This window comes from Perognathus longimembris, chromosome 2 (genome assembly GCF_023159225.1).
Source record: "Perognathus longimembris pacificus isolate PPM17 chromosome 2, ASM2315922v1, whole genome shotgun sequence".
NCBI lineage: Eukaryota > Metazoa > Chordata > Mammalia > Rodentia > Heteromyidae > Perognathus > Perognathus longimembris.
In genome coordinates this window covers 20,593,826-20,614,141 of record NC_063162.1, presented here as the reverse complement: position 1 = coordinate 20,614,141, position 20,316 = coordinate 20,593,826, and the positions used below count along the sequence as shown (strand labels likewise).

Below are 20,316 nucleotides of genomic sequence, written 5' to 3'. Positions count from 1 at the left end.
CCAAGTGGTAAAGTGCTAGCCTTGAGCAAAAATGCTCAGGGACAGTGCCCAGGCCCTGAGTTCAAGCCCCAGGACTGGCACAAAAGAAAAGAAAAGAAAAAGAAAGAAAGGAGAGGAAGGAAGGAAGCAAGCAAGAAAAAGGGACTGGTCGGTGACTCAAATAGTAGAGTAACTGCCTAGCAAGCACAGGCCCTGAGTTCAAATTCCAGTACCAAAGAAAACAAGAATATCATTCTTCTCAGGTGTGAAGGGTCAGGGACTGACAGGTTTGCATTCATGCAGGACGTGTGTGTGTGTGTGTGTGTGTGTGTGTGTGTGTGTGTGTGTGTGTAGTACTCTCATGTCTGGAAATGAGTGAAGGTATAACTGATCACATCATACCACTTGCTGATAGGGTTCTTAGAGACATCTGTCTCTAGCCTTACCAATCACAGCCATAGAAGCTTAAGATACTAAAGATATTAAAGGGAGTTTATTTTATTGTTTGAAATGAGGGAAGAAAACATTAGTGGTTTTTAGGAAAGCAAGATGTGCCTATTCTGTACCCTAGAGAAAGGAAACTACATTAAAGACTTGCTTAAGAGAATTTTGTAGACTGAGCTTGCGAATTTCAGTGGTAACATTACAAACCATAGAGTTAGTGGGCTATTGGCATGGCTCAAGTGGTAAAGCGCCAGCCTTGCCCGCTCAAGTCCCTTAGCTCAGTCCCTAGTACTGTTCCCTCCAAGAGAAAGGAAGGAAGAAGGTAATAAAGAGAGAAAGAAGAAATTTAGGACTTCGAGTTGCCTGCTTTATATAATTGGCGGTATTCAATTGTGACTCAGTAATGCTCTGTTGATACGTAATAAGAAAGCCATGGATCCTAAAATAAATGTTAGAGAAAAGGGACCTTGGTGTCCTCCAATTTCTTTTTTTTTTTTTTTTTTTGGCCAGTCCTGGGCCTTGGACTCAGGGCCTGAGCACTGTCCCTGGCTTCTTCCCGCTCAAGGCTAGCACTCTGCCACTTGAGCCACAGCGCCGCTTCTGGCCGTTTTCTGTATATGTGGTGCTGGGGAATCGAACCTAGGGCCTTGTGTATCCGAGGCAGGCACTCTTGCCACTAGGCTATATCCCCAGCCCGGTGTCCTCCAATTTCAAGACAGTCTTTTAACTGAAGACACTTCGGATGTCATTCGTAACTGTGTAACTGTATCTGAAGACCTTTACATGTTAGGTAGTTACATCAGGGTCCCTAGTTTGTTGAGCTGATGTGTAGGAGTTTTATAAATAGAGTGTGTGCCTGATAAACAGGCCTCTGGAGGTATTGAAATGCCAGAGTTTGGCAAAAGTCATGTTCTTACAGACTAGCCAATTACCCGAGGTACTCAGAGAATAGCAGAGTGAAATACCATGACACCCTCCATCAATCTGGCGCAGCTCTCATCGTGTGCCAAGTTCGTTCCACCCTCCAGTTCTGCACCACAGCCCTGGGAGCTCGTGGCAGGCTGTGCAGCCAGCTCCCATCCCCTCAGGAGTGTGGAGTCAGCACCCCCTGCCCTCCCAGCCCTCCCTGCCCAGCCTCAGTGCAGCAAAACTCTTTACCTAGCTGATCTTGGGTCGAGAATGTGTGTGTGTGTGTGAGTGTGTGTGTGTGTGTGTGTGTGTGTGTGTGTGTTGTGCCAGTACTGGGCCATGAATGAGGGCCTCAAGCTCTTGCTCACCTTTTTCACTCAAGGCTGGCACTTTACCACTTGAGCCACACCCCTACTTCTGGCTTTTTCCTCATTGATTGGAGATAAAGTCTCTTAGACTTATCTGCTCAGGCTGGCTTTGAACCTCTGTCCTCCTGATCTTAGCCTCCTGGGTAGCTAGGATCACAGGCACCAGCCACTAAGGCCCAGCTTCAAATGTGTCTTTTAAAGTGAAATCAATATGGTCAATGATAACAGCACAATAAATCATGACAAGATGTTTATTGGCTCTACGTGTGTGTATGTATGTGTATGTATAAATAGGAATAATATAATTTTGTTCTAATTATTTTTCCACCATCATAAAAAAGCAAACATACCAAGAAAAATTATACAATAGTTTCAGATTACATAATTAAAGCCAAAGCCCTTTTAAAAAAATAGCTATATGATTCATGAAAATTGGTCATTTACTTTATCCCAGTATATACTGTAGCAATAGAAAAAGAGAAATGTCATCAACCCTTGCATAGATGTTAATGAAATTCAATTAGGAGTAAAGAGTAGATGATTAAAAAATCACTAAGCCAGATTAAAATTGTGATAAACTCTCTTCCTTAGGTGTTTATATAAGGTACAGTACTGTGCATGTAATATGTTCTTATTTGTGTGAACGAACTGCACTTTCTTTCGAATCAACCTGTCTGGGTGGGAAATTTCTCTGGTAGTTTACTCAGGAAACTGGCTGTGGTTCCCACCCCAGAGAAGGCCAGGAAGGCTGGCACGGGAGCAGTAGGAAGTCTTTCTCTCTTACACAGTTTGAATTCCTTACCACAGGTGTGTGTTACCTCTTTAAATCATTATGAAACTACAACTGACAGCAAATTAAAACCCTAAGTAGCGACTGAATTAAGGACAGAATAGATAGAATATCTTAAAGTATATAGTATTATAAAAGACTTTTAAGATAATATAGATAGTATAAACACCCAAGATTTTGCTTCTGTAAGTACTCAAATAAAAAGATAGAGAACTAAAATTATCTGAAGAAAAACAAAAATAGTAAATTGATCTTAGCCTAACCAAGTTAATTAATTAAAACCAAACAAATTAATGCAAATTATTAGAAAAATAAACTAAAAAATTAGATATTGGTGGGGTAGCCTAAGTGGTGACCGTGAATTCAACTTTTAGTATTGTCAAAAAAGAAAAAAAGGGGCTGGGGATATGGCCTAGTGGCAAGAGTGCTTGCCTCGTATACATGAGGTCCTGGGTTCAATTTCCCCAGCACCACATATACAGAAAACGGCCAGAAGTGGCGCTGTGGCTCAAGTGGTAGAGTGCTATCCTTGAGCAAAAAGAAGCCAGGGGCAGTGCTCAGGCCCTGAGTCCTCAGGCCCTGAGTCCAAGCCCCAGGACTGGCAGAAAAAAAAAAAAAGCCTTACAATCTATAAATAAAATTAAGATTTGGTTCTTCCATAAACAAACTCACTGGACATCGGTGGCTCATGCCTAGCCCAAACTGCTCTGGAGGCTGAGATCTGGGCTGGGAATATGGCCTAGTGGTAGAGTGCTTCCCTCACATACATGAAGCCCTGGGTTTGATTCCTCAGGACCACAGAAACAGAAAAAGCCGGAAGTGATGCTGTGGCTCACAAAAGCCTTGAGCAAAAAGAAGCCAGGGACAGTGCTCAGGCCCTGAGTCCAAGCCCCAGGACTGGCAAAAAAAAGGAGGCTAAAATCTGAGGATCATGGTTAGAAGCCAGTCCAGGCAGGAAAGTCCATGAGATTCTCATCTCAATTAAGCACCAGAAAAGCCAGAACCAGAGCTGTGGCTCAAGTGGTAGAGTGTTAACCTTGAGCTCACAGACAGAACTGGGCTGTGTGTTCAAGCTCCAGTACATACACGCACTCTCTCTCTCTCTCTCTCTCTCCCTGCCCCCACCTCAAAATTAACAAAGTTAGTGTTTTCTTGACATAATTAATGTGGTTAAAAACAAAGGAGGGAAAACATGAAACAAAGCCCCCTCCCCCGTACACAAAAGCATCTGGAATAAAAGATTTGATGGGGAACAATTCAAAATTTTAAGAACTTATACTTTTTATCTCATACAAATAGGACAAGATGGCTCTCAAATACATTCTTTAAAGGCTAATAGAGGCTTTATGCTAAAACTTGATATTATGGGCTAATCACGCTCATCAACATTGATGCTAAATTTCTAAGTAAAAATCACCTGGGCACTGGTGGCTCATGCTTGTAATCCTAGCTACTCAGGAAGCTGAGATCTGGGGATCATGGTTCAGAGCCAGCCTAGGCAGAAAAGTCTGTGAGACTCTTATCTCTAATTAACCAGCAGAAAACCAGAAGTAGTGCTCTGGCTCAAAGTGGTAGAGCACTAGCCTGAGCAAAAAAAAAGCTCAGGGACAGTGCCCAGACCCTGAGTTCAAGTCCCATGACTGACAAAAAAAAAGAAAAGAAAAGAAATCAGTCTAGAGTAACAATGGGCCCAGAGAGAGTTTATCTTTGTGACTGTAACTGAATCTGGTGTATTTTAGAATGAAGGGCGAGTGTAAACATAAGGATAAGAGAAGGATGTATGCATTAGTAAACTAGTAAGGAAAAGTCAGTAAGAAAGGCAACAAAGTTAATACATTCACTGTTCCTTTTTTTGTAACTATGAACTCAAATTAATTGCATGATTAATGGGTTTCACTGTGACATTTCCATGCATGCATATCTGTGTGGTGATCACATCCACCCTCCCTCCTTCCCTCCCTTCCTCATCCCTGCCCACCTCCCCAGCACCTCCCTCTCCCACTCAGTTCCCCTCTACTGTCAGATTCTGTTTTTCAGTTTCTACTTAGGAGGAAAAAAATAGAGCATCTACTCTTGGTTTTAATAACAAATCTATTTTTTAACCATTAAAAAATAACAACCCCTCCCCCCCTACAAACTATCGGCTGAGTGCTGGTGGTTCACACCTGGGCCACCAGGAGGCTGAGATGTGAGGACTGTGCTTTGAAGCCAGCCTGGACAGAAAGTCGTTGAGACCCTTTTATCCCCTACTAACCAGTGAAAAGCCAGAAGTGGAGGTATGACTCAAATGATAGAGTACCAGCCTGAATGAAAAGGCTAAGAGAGAACACAAGGCCATGAGCTGAAGTCCCTAGATGGGCTACAAAAAATTATATATGCACAGTAATTATAACTGCTATAAATTCTTTTTTTTTTTTTCCATTCCTGGGGCTTGAACTGAGGGCCTGGGCACTGTCCCTGAGCTGCTTTTTACTCAAGGCTAGCATTCTACCATTTGAGTCACAGTACCACTTCTGGCTTTTTCTGTTTATTTGGTACTGAGGAATCGAACCCAGGGCTTCATGCGTGCTAGGCAAGCACTCTGTCACTAAGCCAGCCACTGTAAATTCTAAAGTAGGTTCATTGCACTTTTGTTTTTGAAATACTGGCGTTTGAACTTAGAGCTTTGTGCTTGATAGGCAGATATTCTTAACCCTTGTGCTAGTCTTTTTTTTTTTAATATTAGCTATTTTTAAGATGAAATCTCACTTTCTTCCTGTGCTAGTGTAGACGTCAGTCCTCCTCTTTGCACTTCCCTGTACTGCTGGGCTGACAGTCATGCACCGGTACCCAGCCATTTTGTTTTCCTCATATCTTAGAGTCACAACTACACATCACCCTATGGGTGAGACTGGGCGATGGGGTCTGTATGTCCCATTAAATAACGAACCTGCAGCCTTGAGTCAAATACAGATAAGACATGCCCTTTAAAGAAAAAAGATTACTTAAGACACCCAGCAGTAAACCTATTTCTTAAAATCATGCTACTGCCAGGCACTGGTGGCTCACGCCTGTAATCCCAGATACTCAGGAGGCTGAGATCTGAGGATCACGGTTCAGAGCCAGCCCGGGCAGGAAAGTCCATGAGACTCTTATCTCCAATTAACCACCAGAAAACTGGAAGTGTCGTGGTGGCTCAAGTGGTAAAGCGCCAGGCTTGAGATGAAGAGCTCAGGGACAGCGTCCAGGCCCAGAGTTCAAGTACCACGACCAAAAAAGGAGAAAAAAAATCATGCTACTTAGATATATATAAAGATAAAGATAGTCTCCTTTTCCTGCAACTCTTAGTCACAACTAGGAGTCAAGACAAATTTGCAGGTGAGCGTTGAATCCTAAATGGTCCATCTGGATGTTCCACTCATCGTGGCGGCTGGCCGGGACTGGGCAGGTCTGGGTGCCGGCTGGATGGGAGCCCTGAGCCCTCCCGTGGGCGTGGCTGAGCTGCAGTGTGAGGCTCCGCGCTTCACGCCTTTCCACTTGGTGTGCCCTCTGCAGCCTCTGGGTTGAAAGCCGCAGCTGGAGAGGGCTTGAGTGCCGGGCACAGGAGGCCTGCACGGGCATCTTTGGGTGGCACTCACTTACCTTTTTTGGGGGGGGGGTAGTAATAGGAAGTGTTGAAGTCAAGCTTCTTACTTGCTCATTCTCGCTCCCAGCTGGTGCTCTACCACTTGAGCCACATTTCCAGCCCTGCTTTCTCATGTTTCTTTTTTCCTGCCAGGGCTGGCCTTGAACCCCAGTCCTCCAGGTCTTACCCTCCTAAGTAGCCAGGATTACAGGCATGAGCCACCCGTGCCTAGCTTAGCTACCTCCTTTCTGGTGCTGTGCCCTGCTGAACGCTTTGTGGTAGCGATCTAAAGACAAAAGCCACATAGAGTACAGGGGCCATGGGCTTCCGTGGGAAGCAATCTTACCCACAGTGACCTCCAGTGTTACCTACCCCATGGGCAGGTGTACCGCACCGGCCTGGGGAGCATGAGCCCCTCTGTGGGGACTGAGCATGGTACTAGGCTGAGGCACGCGTAGTGGGCTATAGTGAGCACTCAGAGGCTGGAGTGTGAGAGAGCGAAACCTTCGCGTAGAAGGAGGTGGGACTCTGCTGGAATTCTGGCTCAGAAAGCCCACGTGTCTTTGGGGAACACTTGGGATCTGTCATGTCCTGTGAGAACTTTTTCTTAGTGAATAGTCCATAAGTAAAATCATTGTGTAGCTCCTTCCTTATATGGAAAGCATTCTCTGAGAAGACATGCTTGATTATAATCCAGGCAGGCTACCACCCCCCACCCCCGGGCACAGTAATACTGGTGGGCTTATCTTGAAAATGATCTCACTTTGGAGCCACTGACACTCAGGTGGATAACAGATGTGTTTACTGGGGGTCCCTACACTCCATTTGTCAGAAGGGCCCAGCGTCCAAAGGCCTGTGGGGTCAGATGGGCTTCAGACTTGTGCGCCTGTACCATCTTCAGATGCTGGGGTTGCAGGAACGCTATCATCCATTGAGCTCTCGGAAGTGGAGCAGATGAAAGCAGAGCAGTGAGTCCTGAGTCTTCAGTAACTGAGGCGACATAGCAACAGAAAGTTCCAGCGAGCACTGATCGTGATGCTCTAAGGTTCCACTGGAAGACCTGTTTGTTCTGCTGAACTTATGTCTTCTACATCTGAGGGGTTAAGCTATCTGAAAGGGTGGTAACCGTAGATGATAAAATAATGTCCCCAGAGGAGGATGGTACTAGTTCTTGAAGCCCAGATGTCTAGGAAGGACTGCCCGAGGGTTTCTGTGGGCCGGTGGCTCTGGGCTGGGCAGCACGTAGGACAGCTGGTCCTCCTGGAGTCCAGCCTGAAGGACACAGGAGATATCATCTGAGGTGGCTTCTCTCATACACTCTGGATCCTTCTACACCTGTGCTGCTTTGATCAACAAACTCTCAGCCCCTGCGCTTTTGTGAGGCCCCCAAGGGCTCTGGACAGGCCATTTCCAGAGTGAGGCCAGTGTTCACCGACAGAAATGCTTCACCAGAAATTGTGACTCCCCTACTGCAGCCTCCTAGATCCACTGCCTCTGCCTGTACCCCAAGTGTCTGAAAGTCCTCACTCCCGGGTCACACCTTATACTCCATCTCAGTGTGAGGCCCTGGGGCATTTGCCCAACTCCACCCAAGATTACCGACTACAGACAGATGTTGCCAGGAAGTATGTATGTACATACTCACTACTGAAACCCAAGGGGCCGTCCAGGAAGGGATGGCTGGGAGATTGAGGAGACAGATGTCCTCGGGTACACTGTCCATTCTGTCCATCCCCAACTCCCGCCGGCTCTTTCCTGCCAGCCAGGGCCTTGGTTCCCCGCTTGGACCCCTCTCCCCAACACTGATTTTCTGCCCTGCATCCTGACCCATCTTTGCTTGGCCTGTGCCCCCTTGGCCTGTGGGGTCAGGCACCTGTTCCGTTAGACAGGAGCCAGCCTGCTGCCATTAGCGCTGCCGTCTGGCTTCCCTCTTTCCTGTGGGATGGAAACTCGCGTGGGCTCCAATGACCCCCTGGGCATCGGCATTCTTGTGCTGCCTGGACCTTCAGCCCGGATTCTGGGGTGAAGCTGCTTGCTTGTGTGCAGTTTTCCTCCATCTCACTTTGGTTTCTGGCTCCTCTCCTCCTCTTGGTCATGAGGTACGGGCTGCCTCTTCCCTCCCCATTTTTTTCCACTGGCTGCCCTCCACCTCCACCCCCATCTGTCTTCAGTCCTGACCTTCCTCTGACCTTGTTCTCCCACCTGAGCCTTCAGAACTCCTGCAGAAGGCCTTATTCTGATCTGGAATTTGTCTCTTTCCATTCCCACCACTGGAATGGCCCTTTCTCGACCTTTCCATCTCCATCACAGGGCTCTGGGCACCAGCTGCGGTGTGCTTTCTTCCCCCCCCCCCCCCGTCTCTGTTACCAACATCTCACTTGATCTTTCTCATCTGCCCCAGCCTGGTCTAGACACCCCCCCCCCAAGCCCTGGAACTGCAGGCCTTCCCTAAGCTGTTCTGGGAGCCCCAAAGTGCCATCTGCTGTCACCCCCTCCCAGACCTTCCCTCCCACCACTCCCTTCCCTGCTTTCATCAGACTCCACTCAGCTTAGACATGGGTCTTTGGGTAAGGGCATGTGTGTGAACTCTGTCCTTGTTGTTTCTTTCCTGTAGCACATTTATTCATTGCCTCCTGTTGCTGGTTTTTATGTGTTCACGTCTACCTGCTGTAGAGACTGCAGCCTGGAGGGCCAGGGCTGGCTTGGCTCCATGGTGGAACTGCCTAGTAGGTGTGAGGCCCTGGATTCAGCCCTTTTTAATGCTAAGTTAATAAATAGCATGGAAAAAGGAAGGAAAGAAAGAAGGAAGGAAGGAAGGAAGGAAGGAAGGAAGGAAGGAAGGAAGGAAGGAAGGAAGGAACGTGAAAGGAGGTTGTTGGTTTAAGTTCCTTTAAAGTGAGAAAATTAGTTAGGACTGGTAAATACTACTACTTCGGTTGGGTGAAGGGAAACGTAAACTAGAGGTGCAGATCTGGAGAAGCAAGCTGAGAAAGGGAAGTCTGAAATGGAGAATGTGGCTTAGGATAACGTAACCAGGAGCCGTGAGAAGTTTGCACCAGTGGGTGGCGCTATGCAGCGCATTGGGTGAGGGCCATTCTTTGGTCACTGAGCCTTTCTGAGCCCCTCTCCTGGTTTATAAGAGGGGGGATTATGAATGCTATGAGCAGTAAACGAATTATAAAACGTCAGCACAGTTCCTTTTCTTGCTGTTTGCCTCTCCCTTGCAAAGGGCGTCCTGGAGAGGCAGCCTCTTCCTGTAAGCAAGAGCCATGCTGTCCCTCCACTGGGAAACCCAGACATGAAACTCTCCCAGGACTGCATGGACAGACCAGAAAACACATGTTAGCACCCACTGTGGAGGACAAGGCAGGGGGACAATGGGCAAGGCAGTGTGTCCTAGGAGTGCTGAGGGGGAAGGAGACGTTGCAATGGTGTACATGTGAATGTCGTGATGTTTGGATCCTTTCGGTTGCTGATGGACACAGGGCAGTTTCCTGTTTGAGGCTACGTGTCACCTATGGCTATGCACATTCGGTACCTGGCTTGTGGTGGGCACACGTGTTTCTGTTGGTGTTTGTGGCACATGTTCACCTTTGGCAGACCCTGCTCACTTGTTCAGGGAAGATGGGAAGGTGTGTTCTGAGGGAAGGGAACTTTCTCCAGGTGCTATGGAAGACAGGGAGAGGGACCATGTGCTGCGGTGCCCCCAGGGGCCTGCGCACGATGTTCACTGCTTAGTCGGGATGTCAGGGAGTTCGCTCCTGTCCATTCCATGGCCATATATGATGCTGACCCTTGACCCTGCTTCTGCCCCAATTCACCTTTTCGGGATAGCTCAGGCAGCCATCCCTCAGAGCCTGCTCAGTGTTTATCTCACTGATTTTTTTTTTTTTTTTGGCCAGTCCTGGGCCTTGGACTCAGGGCCTGAGCACTGTCCCTGGCTTCTTCCCGCTCAAGGCTAGCACTCTGCCACTTGAGCCACAGCGCCGCTTCTGGCCGTTTTCTGTATACGTGGTGCTGGGGAATCGAACCTAGGGCCTCGTGTATCCGAGGCAGGCACTCTTGCCACTAGGCTATATCCCCAGCCCACTGATTTTTAGTTACTTATTTTTTGGTGCTGGTACTGGGGCTTGAACTCAGAGTCTGCATGCTTCCCGGAAGCTTTTTCACTCTACCCCTTGAGCCACAGCTCCACTCCTGGCTTTTTGCTGGTTAATTGAAGATAAGAGTCTCATAGAATTTTCTGCCCAGGTTGGCATTGAATTACGATCCTCAGATCTTAGCTTCCTGAGTAGCTAGCATTACAGGCGTGAGCCACTGATTATTTTTATTACTGGAGGCCTCCCCTTGAACCCAAGAAGCTAAGGAGGCTGGAGATGTCAATCCCTCCCTTTTATTGCATCAATATAGCCAGCCGAGCCCAGTGTCCTTGCAGATGAACTGGTTGGCTTCTTTACGTAGACAGGTGGTTTGAAGCTCTGGGCATCCCCGGCATTGTTGCGAGAGGAACTGAGTTATGAGTGTGGGGAAGGATCACATTTGATATAGATGTGCACAGGCTCCTGCAGTTGGACTGAAAATTCCCTCTTTTTTTTCTGCAGGGGAAAGTGGAAGTAGAAGCTGGGAAAGAAGGTATGAAGTTTGAAGCGAGTGCTTTTTCCTACTATGGTGTAATGGCCCTCACAGCCTCTCCAGGTGAGCTGGGTTCTTGGCTCTGACGACAGGGCCACACTGCAGGCAACTGTCTGTCTATACCTCTCAGCTTAGTTATTTGCTTTTTGAACTGTTAATGTACATCATATACAAAACTAAGCAAATACAGATCATAAGTACACATCTCCTCAATTTTTCACATACTGCACATAGCCTTGTAAACCAGCACCCAGAAAGAGAAACAGGAATAACACCCCCCACTTTCCTCTGTCACTGTCCCCCAAAAGTAACACTGTCTTCTTGGACATCATAGAAATGGATTTACACAGAACACATGACTGAGTCTGGCTGTACCTGCCAGCCATCATGTCGCGCTTCCTCTCGCTGCTGCGCAGTGGTGTACGAGTGAAGGCCATGATGTTCCCATCCTTTCGGATGCTGATGGACACTGGGCAGTTTCCTGTTTGAGGCTATTGTGCCGTGTGGCTATGCACATTTGGTACCTGGCTTTTGGTGGGCACACGTATAGCAGCCCCTGCTCAGTTGTTTGCCATCCAGCACTTGAGTCTCACATGTGAACTAGTCTGGAGTTTTCCTCAGGAGGGAGGGTGAGGAGAGCTGGCACTGTGTTTTCACCCCTGCAGCCAGGTCTCCTGATGTGGAGAGCTGGCCAGCTAGTTGGCCTCTCAGGGTGGGTATGCCTGGGGGACTGACTGTGTTCTCTGAGCAGAAGATGCCAAGATGCCAGCAAGCTGCATCTAGAAGGTGTGCATACCACACCTGGTGTTCTTGTTCTCTTAGAGAGGGGACTTCAGTGTCCCACTTGGCCTTTGCTTCCCTTGCCCTGGTAGCAGCAGGTCAGACAGGTTAATGGAGGTGTTGGAGTGCCACCTTGTGGCCAAAATGCCGAAGGGCATGCCACACTAGGAAACATAACAAACCTCTAATCTGAACCAGCTTTGCTTTTTGTGGCATTGGTCTTCATCTACTTCACTACTCCATAGGCTAAGGGACCCCAAGGGTATGAAGTTAGAAAGTCAGTGAACTGTCAAGATTTCTCTTATTTTAAACCTGCTTCCCCCAGAATGCATCTTCTCTCTCTCCAGTGTGTGTCTTGGAGTTCTGTGCACACAGAAGCCCCATTGTCCAGGGCTGCCCAACATTTAGAACAAACCCCAGCCCATCTGACCTGCTATAAACTTAAAGGTGATTTTCATTTTCACTGCTTAGTGACACTGGAGAGGGAGAACTTTGTAACCAGGCCCCAGCCTCAGTTCCATCACATGTAGATTACATCACACCAAGAAGAGCTCTTGGGTTCCTCCTCATTAAAAGGATATAAAGCTCAAGCCAGGCACTGGTGGCTCACACCTGTAACCTAGCAACTCAGGAGGCTGAGATCTGAGGATCATGGTTCAAACCCAGCCTGGGCAAGAAAACCTGAGACTCTTTATCTACAATTAGCTACCAAAAAGCTGGAAGTGGAACTGTGGCTCAAGTGGTAGAGAGCTAACTTAGACAAAAAAGCTCAGTGACAGCACCCAGACCCTGAATGCATTCCCCAGAATTGGCACACATTCACACACTCAATATATATAGTACACATGGCATACTCCCGCCTACCCGGGAGTCTTAAGACTGGAGGATCTTGTTTTGAGGCTAGCATAAACATGAAAGTCCAAAAGTCTCCATCTCCAAAATAACTGACAAAAAGTTGGGTGGGAGGTATGGCTGAAGTGATAGAGCACCAGCTGAGAAGCAAGCTGAGCAAGTAGAAGGCTGAGTTTAAATCCTGATGTTGGCACAGAGCAAAATGAGGAACAAAAACCAAACAAACAAATATAAGAGAAACTGTTGTCTAGCAGAAAGGTATTATAGTTGTAACTATTTTGGCAACCTGCTTGAAATTAGACCCAACTTAGAATCAGGTCTATACTATGATTGTGTTGATAGTGAGTTTTTTTTTTGTTTTGTTCTATTTTGCAGTTTGAACTCAGGGCTTTATGCTTGCTAGGCAAGCACTCTACCGCGCAAGCTACTCTGCCAGTCCTTTCTGTGTTGGTTAGTTTTTGAGAAAGGATCTGTGCTCCAGCCACTGTGTACTGCGATCCTATTATTTGTGAGTCCTTGTGTCTCTCAGATGACAGACCCATCCCAGACATAGCACGATATGACTCTCTGGAATGTTTTCACCTGGTCTGCTCTCAAGCCGCCTCCCAAGTAATTTACTAGTTCTTTCAACCTACATAGTATCTCAATTAATGTGGAGCCACAGAGAGGAGACCGGGTCTCACTGGGAGCCGGAAGTGAGGCGTGGCCCTTCTCTGGGAAGCAGGAGAGGCAGTTGCAACTTCCTGCTCCTCTTTCAGAGCTGTTGATAAAGAAGCAGAAGTTTGTTAATGGTGTCACTGTGGGGTGTTTATTCCAGTTGCATTATTTCCCTTTGCAACTAGGGTCTGAGCCTTTGTGATTTAGCAGGGAAAGCTGCGATAGCACAAGCATTTCCAGATCCAGAGATGCCTGTTTCTGCTTATTAAATTTAGTTGTCTGGTGTGCCCAGAAACCTGACTCCTGAGCAGTGCTGCCTGGTCTGGACTCCCTCTGAGTCAGCCATGAAGACCGTGACCTTGGCCAACCAATCTCAGGAAATCCAGATGCGGCATTTTGCATTGGCTTCCCTTTACTTTTGCAATTCATCATCATTTCAAAGCAAGTCAGTGCATCCTGTCAAAATGTCAGGACTTACAAGGCAAATGCATTGGGTAGTGTGTTGCTTGCCACCGGGGTAGAGAATGAATATTGGGGTGTGGCTTGCGTCGTGGACTTAGAGCATTTAGGAGTTGAGCTCCCCCTTTGTGATGAGTTCCTTAGGATGAACCCACTTTGGAGCTGTGAACCCCAATGAGTATTCCTGCCTTAGGAGCATTCCAGGCACGTGATAGTTTATGAGTGGGATTTCTCCAGCTGTGGCTTCTCTGTCCTGCTCTTCGTGGAAGCTGTGCGTGTGCTTTCATAGCTTCTAGAATGTCAGTTCTAGGATGCAACGCTTATATTGGTAGAGTAGGCATAGCTCGCCTCCCTTGAGTACAGAGAGCTCCTCTGCCTTCAAGATGGTCTCACCCTGTTTTTCTCCATTTTTCCAGTTCCTTTGTCCCTGTCTCGTACCTTTGTTGTCAGCAGAACAGAGTTGTTAGCCGCAGGCTCTCCAGGTAACTCTGCATGTTTCTTTTTCCTAATTCTCCTGCTTGCCAACCCTTGACCCCTCGGGAGCCTGGCTGGCCAAGTCTGCGCCTTTTATTTGGACAAGCCTGGGAGCCCTAAAACTCTTCCGTTCTCTGACCTCAGAATAAGAGCAAGCAAGCTCTCCAGGGAAGCCAGCACTTCCCCACAGCAGGTGCAAGAAAGGGTTTAGAAAGTAGAGGGGAAATGGTGGGACATGAGCAGGAGCAGACAAGCAGAAAGGAGAATGGCTGTCCCGGGTGGAGAGGGCACACACCACTGACCTGGAAGGAGTAAGAGAATAAAGCACCCCGGCCCCAGAGGCCGGCCTTCCTGCCTCTTTGGTCTTTCCCAGCCTCCAGCAGGCAGGTGGCCCCTCCTGTCCTGCCTCTGTTTTCTAGTTAAGGGCACACTCCTAGCCAGCTGCTCAGAACCCCCCTGCAGGATGGCTCGCAGGGCCTTGCTGAGCTGGCCCTCCGTTAAACAGAAAGGAAAGGCTCTAATCTTTCTTTAATTAAAATCACCAGGCTTTCCTATTGCATAACAACTTTTCTGTATTGATTTTAATACAGCTTATGTTTTTAAACCTGACTGATGAAATTTGAATTTCTTAATTTAGTTGCAGTAAAACTGTATCATGCAGAGAGCAGGCAATCCTAGTCTTAGAGGGGAATTCATGGCTCTCAACTCTTGGCTCTTAAGGTTAGGGATTTTTGAGGGCTAAGAGTTAGAATTTACTGGAATCCAACCAACCAGCAGAATACATACATATATGCACACACACACACATTTATGCTTGTGTATGTATGAGCTTTATGGTTCCCCCCCATTTTACTTGCTTGTATCTGCTTCCTGTTTAAGCTGGGCACTGGTGGCACACACCTGTAATCCTATATACTCAGGAAGCGGGGATCTAAGGACCACAATTCAAATCCAGCCTGGACACACAAATCTGAGCGACTCTTATTTCCAAAGAAGCAGCGAAAAGCCAGAAGGGAAGCAAAGCTTAAGTGATAGAATACTTTGAGCAAAGAAGCTAAGCCTGAGCTCAAAGCCCTGTACCAAAAAAAAAAAACAAAAAAAAGCTCTATTTTCTACTTAAAACTCCAAGATGCTGAAGTAGATGTCTTTGGATTTATATTTTACTTCCCCCATTGAATTTAGAGATTTCTTAGCTCTCCCTGCTGCTTCTGATCCTGTAATCACAGTCTGCTTTGCTGCGTCTCGCCCACAGGGAGCTGGCGTGGCCGTGATAGGCTGTGTCACCCATGGGGGATGGGGATGGACTCAACCAGTCATTTCCAGACTCTTCTGGAAGGTGCATTTGGCTGGAGGTTGGGACTGGCTATTATGCCTGCCAAAAGGAAAGGCAGGGTGCATAAAATAAGGCAAGACAAAAAGCAGGGGGAGGGCTGGGAATTTGGCCTAGTGGTAGAGTGCCTGCCTCGTATATATGAAGCCCTGGGTTCAACTCCTCAGTACCACATATATAGAAAAAGCCAGAGGTGGCGTTGTGGCTAAGTGGTAGAGTACTAGCCTTGAGCAAAAAGAAGCCAGGGACAGGGCTCAGGCCCTGAATTCAATCCCCAGGACTGGGGATTGAAAAAAACCCAAAAAACCCAAAACAAACAAACAAAAAGCAGGGGGAAAATAGATAAACAATACTAAGGAGGCAGAGAGGAACCAAAACTAAAGTTGTATTATTATTGTCATAAAACCTGGATCCCCACATTTGGCGACCACACAGGAGCTGAGCTGGGGCTGGGCAGCGCACTGAAGCCCTGGGATGTGTACCCCACTACCCGTGCTGCATACCCACGGTGCTGGACATGGGGTCCTAGAGAATAGAGCTGGCTGCTCCGGGCTATGGCTGTGGCTGCGATTTCAGGCAGTGGTCTCCTGGCAAGAGAGAGGGTCCCAACTACCCCAAGACTCACCAGCTGGGGACCCAGCAGTAGGCACGGGCCCAACCGCCACGCGGTGGACTGGCCAAGAGCTGTCTGGTTTCTTTCTCTTCCACCTTCACATTTGAACATGTAGAAAGTTATTAGTAGAAATGGTGATGGGGGGCTGGGAATGTGGCCTAGTGGTAGAGTGCTTGCCTAGCATGCATGAAGCCCAGGGTTCGATTCCTCAGCACCACATGCACAGAAAAACCCAGAAGTGATGCTGTGGCTCAAGTGGTAGAGTGCTAAACCTGAGCAAAAAGAAGCCCTGAGTTCAAGCCCCAGGACTGGCGGGGGGGGGGGGAGGGGGGAGAGAGAGAGAGAGAGAGAGAGAGAGAGAGAGAGAGAGAGAGAGAATTTGTGGCTGACTGACACCTGAGTTCAGGCACATTCATGGTGGCTGGATATGGAAGGGCGCACACAGGAGAGAATAGAAAAGGTTAGCAAGACGCATTTCTGGGACGCATACTGGATGTCAGATGCTGCCCTAAGCACTTCACATGTTATCTTATTTTGAACCCTCAGACCTTATGAGGTAGGCACATTATCATGTGCACTTTACAGATAAGGAATTTGTAGCTTAGCAAGGTTGGGTCACCTGTTCAAAGTTCCATTGTGCTAAATATACAACACGGATAAACTATTACTGTGCCTTGTTCTTTTAGGAAATAAGCAGAACAACAAGAGGAACTGTCGCTCAGAGTTTGACTAGCAATCGAAAACTAGTTCATAAAATGACAATTGTAGACACGAAAGTTGTGATGTGGAAATCTTAGGAGAAATTAAACTCATCATCTGAGAGTCCCAGAGTACTGATGTTTTGGCCCTAGTGTTGTTGTTATTTGCCAGTCTTGAGGCTTGGACTCAGGGCCTGAGCACTGTCCCTGGCTTCTTTTGCTCAAGGCTAGCACTCTACCACTTGAGCCACAGCACTACTTCTGGCTTTTCCTGTGTATGCGGTGCTGAGGAATCGAACCCAGAGCTTCATGCATGCTAAGCAAGCATTCTACCACTAAGCCACATTCCCAGCCCTCCTAGTGTTATTTTTTTATTCAGAATTTCTTTAAATAAATCTCATTAGTATTATCATCTTTAAGCAGTTGTACAAAGGGATTTCAATTCACCATGTCAGTTTGTGAGTACAATACACCCCTTCCATCATTCTCCCCGCATCTCTCCCAACTCCACCCATCCCCTCAATTTACCTGGCTCCATGTACATATGTACATTGAATATGATGACTTTATGAATATTATGACTTTATTCTCTCACCCTTCCTCTCTCCATTCAACTGTCCCCCCTCCCCTTGTGGTATGTTAGGAGTTTAAGATGGTGACGGGGTAGGGGCAGAGGGGTGGTATTGATGGGTATGACCTATTTAATAGGCTGACTGCTCTGTGACATTACACAGTTCAGGACCTGTACACTGTGGGCACCTAGTTAAGATCTATGCAAGAGAGGTATTTATAAGAGAAAAAAATGGAGCCAGGCTCATACCTGTAATCCTTGCTAGATAGAAAACTGAGACCTTGATGATCAACGTTCAAATCCAGTCCAGGTAGAAAAGTCTACACGATTGATTCTAGCTCCAGTTTACCAATAAAATATGTATTGGAGATGTGGCTCAAGTGGTAAAGTGCCAGCCAAACCAATGCAAGACCCTGAATTCAAACTCCAGTACTGAGACCCATCACCCCCCCACAAAAAAACCCCAAAACAACAGGTGGCTTGGTGAGAGGGTGGGCTTTATTTTAAATGAAACTTGTATTAAGAGCGAGTGAATGTCTTTAAGAGCAAGGAGCCTTGGACGCAGCGCGTCTTCTTTCCCTGCGTCTCCCATGGAGCCCAGGCGCTGGCGGGAGCCTCTGCCCTCAGACTCGGGAGGGCTGCAGCGTGGCGGACACCAGTGCCCCGTTGCTGGTGACAAGCCAGCGTGTGTGCTGCGCCTGTGTGACAGGGCCCCACCTTGCCAGCTGTGTGGGCGACTGGGCTGTGTGCTAATTATTATTAGCCACTTGAAAATTAATTTTCAAAAGAGAGCCCGCTATTGGCTATAGCATTTTAACAGGTTTTCTTCCTTTCCTAGGTGAAAATAAGTCCCCTCCTCGCCCGTGTGGTCTGAATCATTCAGACTCTCTGAGTCGAAGTGACCGGATAGATGCCATGACCCCTTCGCTGGGGAGCAGCAATAACCAGCTCAACTCTTCCTTCCTCCAAGTCTACATCCCCGACTACTCGGTGCGGGCCCTTTCGGACCTGCAGTTTGTGAAGGTAAGTGGAGGGAGGGTGGCGGGCCTGGACTCGTCCACGGCAGACTGGCCCTGCAGCCCCTCCTCTCCGCTCATCCGCCATTGCTGGGGTGTCACTCTGCCCCCGTCAGCTGGGCCCCCGACTCAGGCTGGGAATCACGCCATCTCCTTGACTGTGTCGGGGAGCTGCCTTTGCAGTGAATGGGAGCTGGAGAGGAGGAGGAAAGGAGCCGCCCGCACTCCAGCTGCGTCCTGAGCCATGGCGGTGACTCCGGCCAGGCTGGCTTGGAGCGGCGCAGTGGCTGCAGAGGCCGGGGCTGTCTCTTGCCTTCTGCCCAAGAGACCAGGGCTTTGCATAGTCTGAAGTAAAGATGTCTTTTGGAGAATAAGCTGGGTGGAGGTTCATCTCCATTTCCTAGTCTGACATTTGGAGACAGAATTTGGAAAGGGTTACATCATTAAGAACCGGCTTGTTGGGGCTGGGAATATGGCCTACTGGCAAGAGTGTTTGCCTCATATACATGAAGCCCTAGGTTCGATTCCCCAGCACCACAGATATCGAAAACGGCCAGAAGTGGCGCTGTGGCTCAAGGGGTAGAGTGCTAGCCTTGAGCAAAGAGAAGCCAGGGACAGTGCTTAGGCCCTCAGTTCAAGCCCCAGGACTGGCAAAAAAAACACAAAAAAACGACTTGTTTGGCAGAATCAACTTGAACGTGGCTCAGTTTCTACTCAAGGATGATTGTGTCCTAGAGAAACACACCCAACCTTTGGGGGGATTCGTGTGTAAGAGTAGAGACAAGCGCCTGAAAGTAAGCGTTGTCTTGGTTTGTTTTCTGTGTCGTCTTCCGGCCTCAGATCTCCAGGCAGCAATACCAAAACGCCTTGATGGCATCCCGGATGGACAGAACCCCTCAGTCTTCAGACAGTGAAAACACTAAAATCGAATTGACTCTTACGGAGCTGCATGACGGCTTGCCCGACGAGACAGCCAACTTGCTCAATGAACAGAACTGTGTGACTCACAGCAAGCCCAACCACAGCCTGCACAACGAGGGTGCCATCTAGGGGTGCCCCGAGGGCCCTCCCCGCCCAGCCCCCTGCAGAGGCCCGGCCTCGGCCCAGCCGTGGCTTCCATCTGTGTGAACTTGTCTGCCATGCTGCGTCCGGCACCATTCTGAGACCAAAGACTTTGTCCCCTTCCCGGAGGCCTCGCGAGGACAGCACGGGAGGGAAGGAGACGAGACGCGTGACACCGACGGTTGGGTCATGGCATTCAAGAGCCTGGAGACAAACTTCTTCCGCCCAAATAGAATCATGTTTATTTTTTCAGCTGTACCTTTTATCATTACTCTCCTCCCTCGATTTGCATGAAGGTGAAAATCGTTTGCGATTTATTTTTTCAAGAGATCATGTTTTTTAAAAGTGTCTTTTGTGCAGAGTTTCAGCTTGTTCTGTCTGATCTCTGCTGTGACCCCATGGTAGGACCCCGGACAAGATGGACTTGCCCCTCCAGCGGCCTTCCTCGGCCCTCCCCGGAAGGGACGCCCTTCTGCCGGGCCCCAGTGGGTGTCGCTGTGGAACTTGATGGATGAATGAAGAAAACCATGTCACTTCCGACCCTGCCAAGTCTGTCGTCAGTGTGGGGTGTAGGCGGCCAGAGGGACCTGCGGTCTCAGGTCTGCGTTCAGTGTTGTTCTGAAAATTTAATGTTTAACCATTCCCCTTTCCCCTAGGAAAGTTTAACATTTGCTTGGGAATGTGATTTTTTTTTTTATTTGCTTCCACCCTAAGGAATTTTGATCACCCAAATGAATGTTAATGAATTTGAAACCCATGGTTTATCATTGGCAAGAAGCAAGTTGACTTCATCCTGGCATTCCTCCAGCCTGGGGTGTCGACTCAGTCACCCCCCACCCCTCCCCAAGCCCGGAGCACAGGTGCTGGTCCCCACCGCCCACCCTTGCTCTTGCTAACCCAAGATGCTGCTACACAGATGCCAAAATGGAAACCTTCCACAGGGCTCCTTGGTAAACCTGAGGTGTGGGGGGTCACCCCCCCTTCCCCACTGGAGATATATATAGATATAGATATATACATCAGAACAGGAGGCAGGCTCTGTACTGTGGGCTTAGAGGGCGTTTCTAGATCTGTTTTC

At 48.1% G+C, this 20,316-nt stretch overlaps 1 protein-coding gene across 2 annotated transcripts in view; it reads left to right on the top strand.

Moving 5' to 3' along the window:
- Cnnm2 (cyclin and CBS domain divalent metal cation transport mediator 2) overlaps nucleotides 1-19,991 on the top strand; it is a 118,499-nt gene extending 98,508 nt beyond the window's left edge. The window contains exons 6-10 of one of the 2 annotated variants that reach the window (XM_048338331.1): nucleotides 10,696-10,789; nucleotides 13,891-13,956; nucleotides 17,999-18,183; nucleotides 19,017-19,274; nucleotides 19,318-19,991. In XM_048338331.1, the coding sequence (XP_048194288.1) occupies nucleotides 10,696-10,789; nucleotides 13,891-13,956; nucleotides 17,999-18,183; nucleotides 19,017-19,226 (555 nt within the window). In that variant the 3' untranslated portion in view covers nucleotides 19,227-19,274; nucleotides 19,318-19,991. The remainder of the gene's footprint in view (nucleotides 1-10,695; nucleotides 10,790-13,890; nucleotides 13,957-17,998; nucleotides 18,184-19,016; nucleotides 19,275-19,317) is intronic. The other variant, XM_048338332.1, reaches the window with a different exon arrangement.
- Nucleotides 19,992-20,316: the final 325 nt, after the last annotated feature.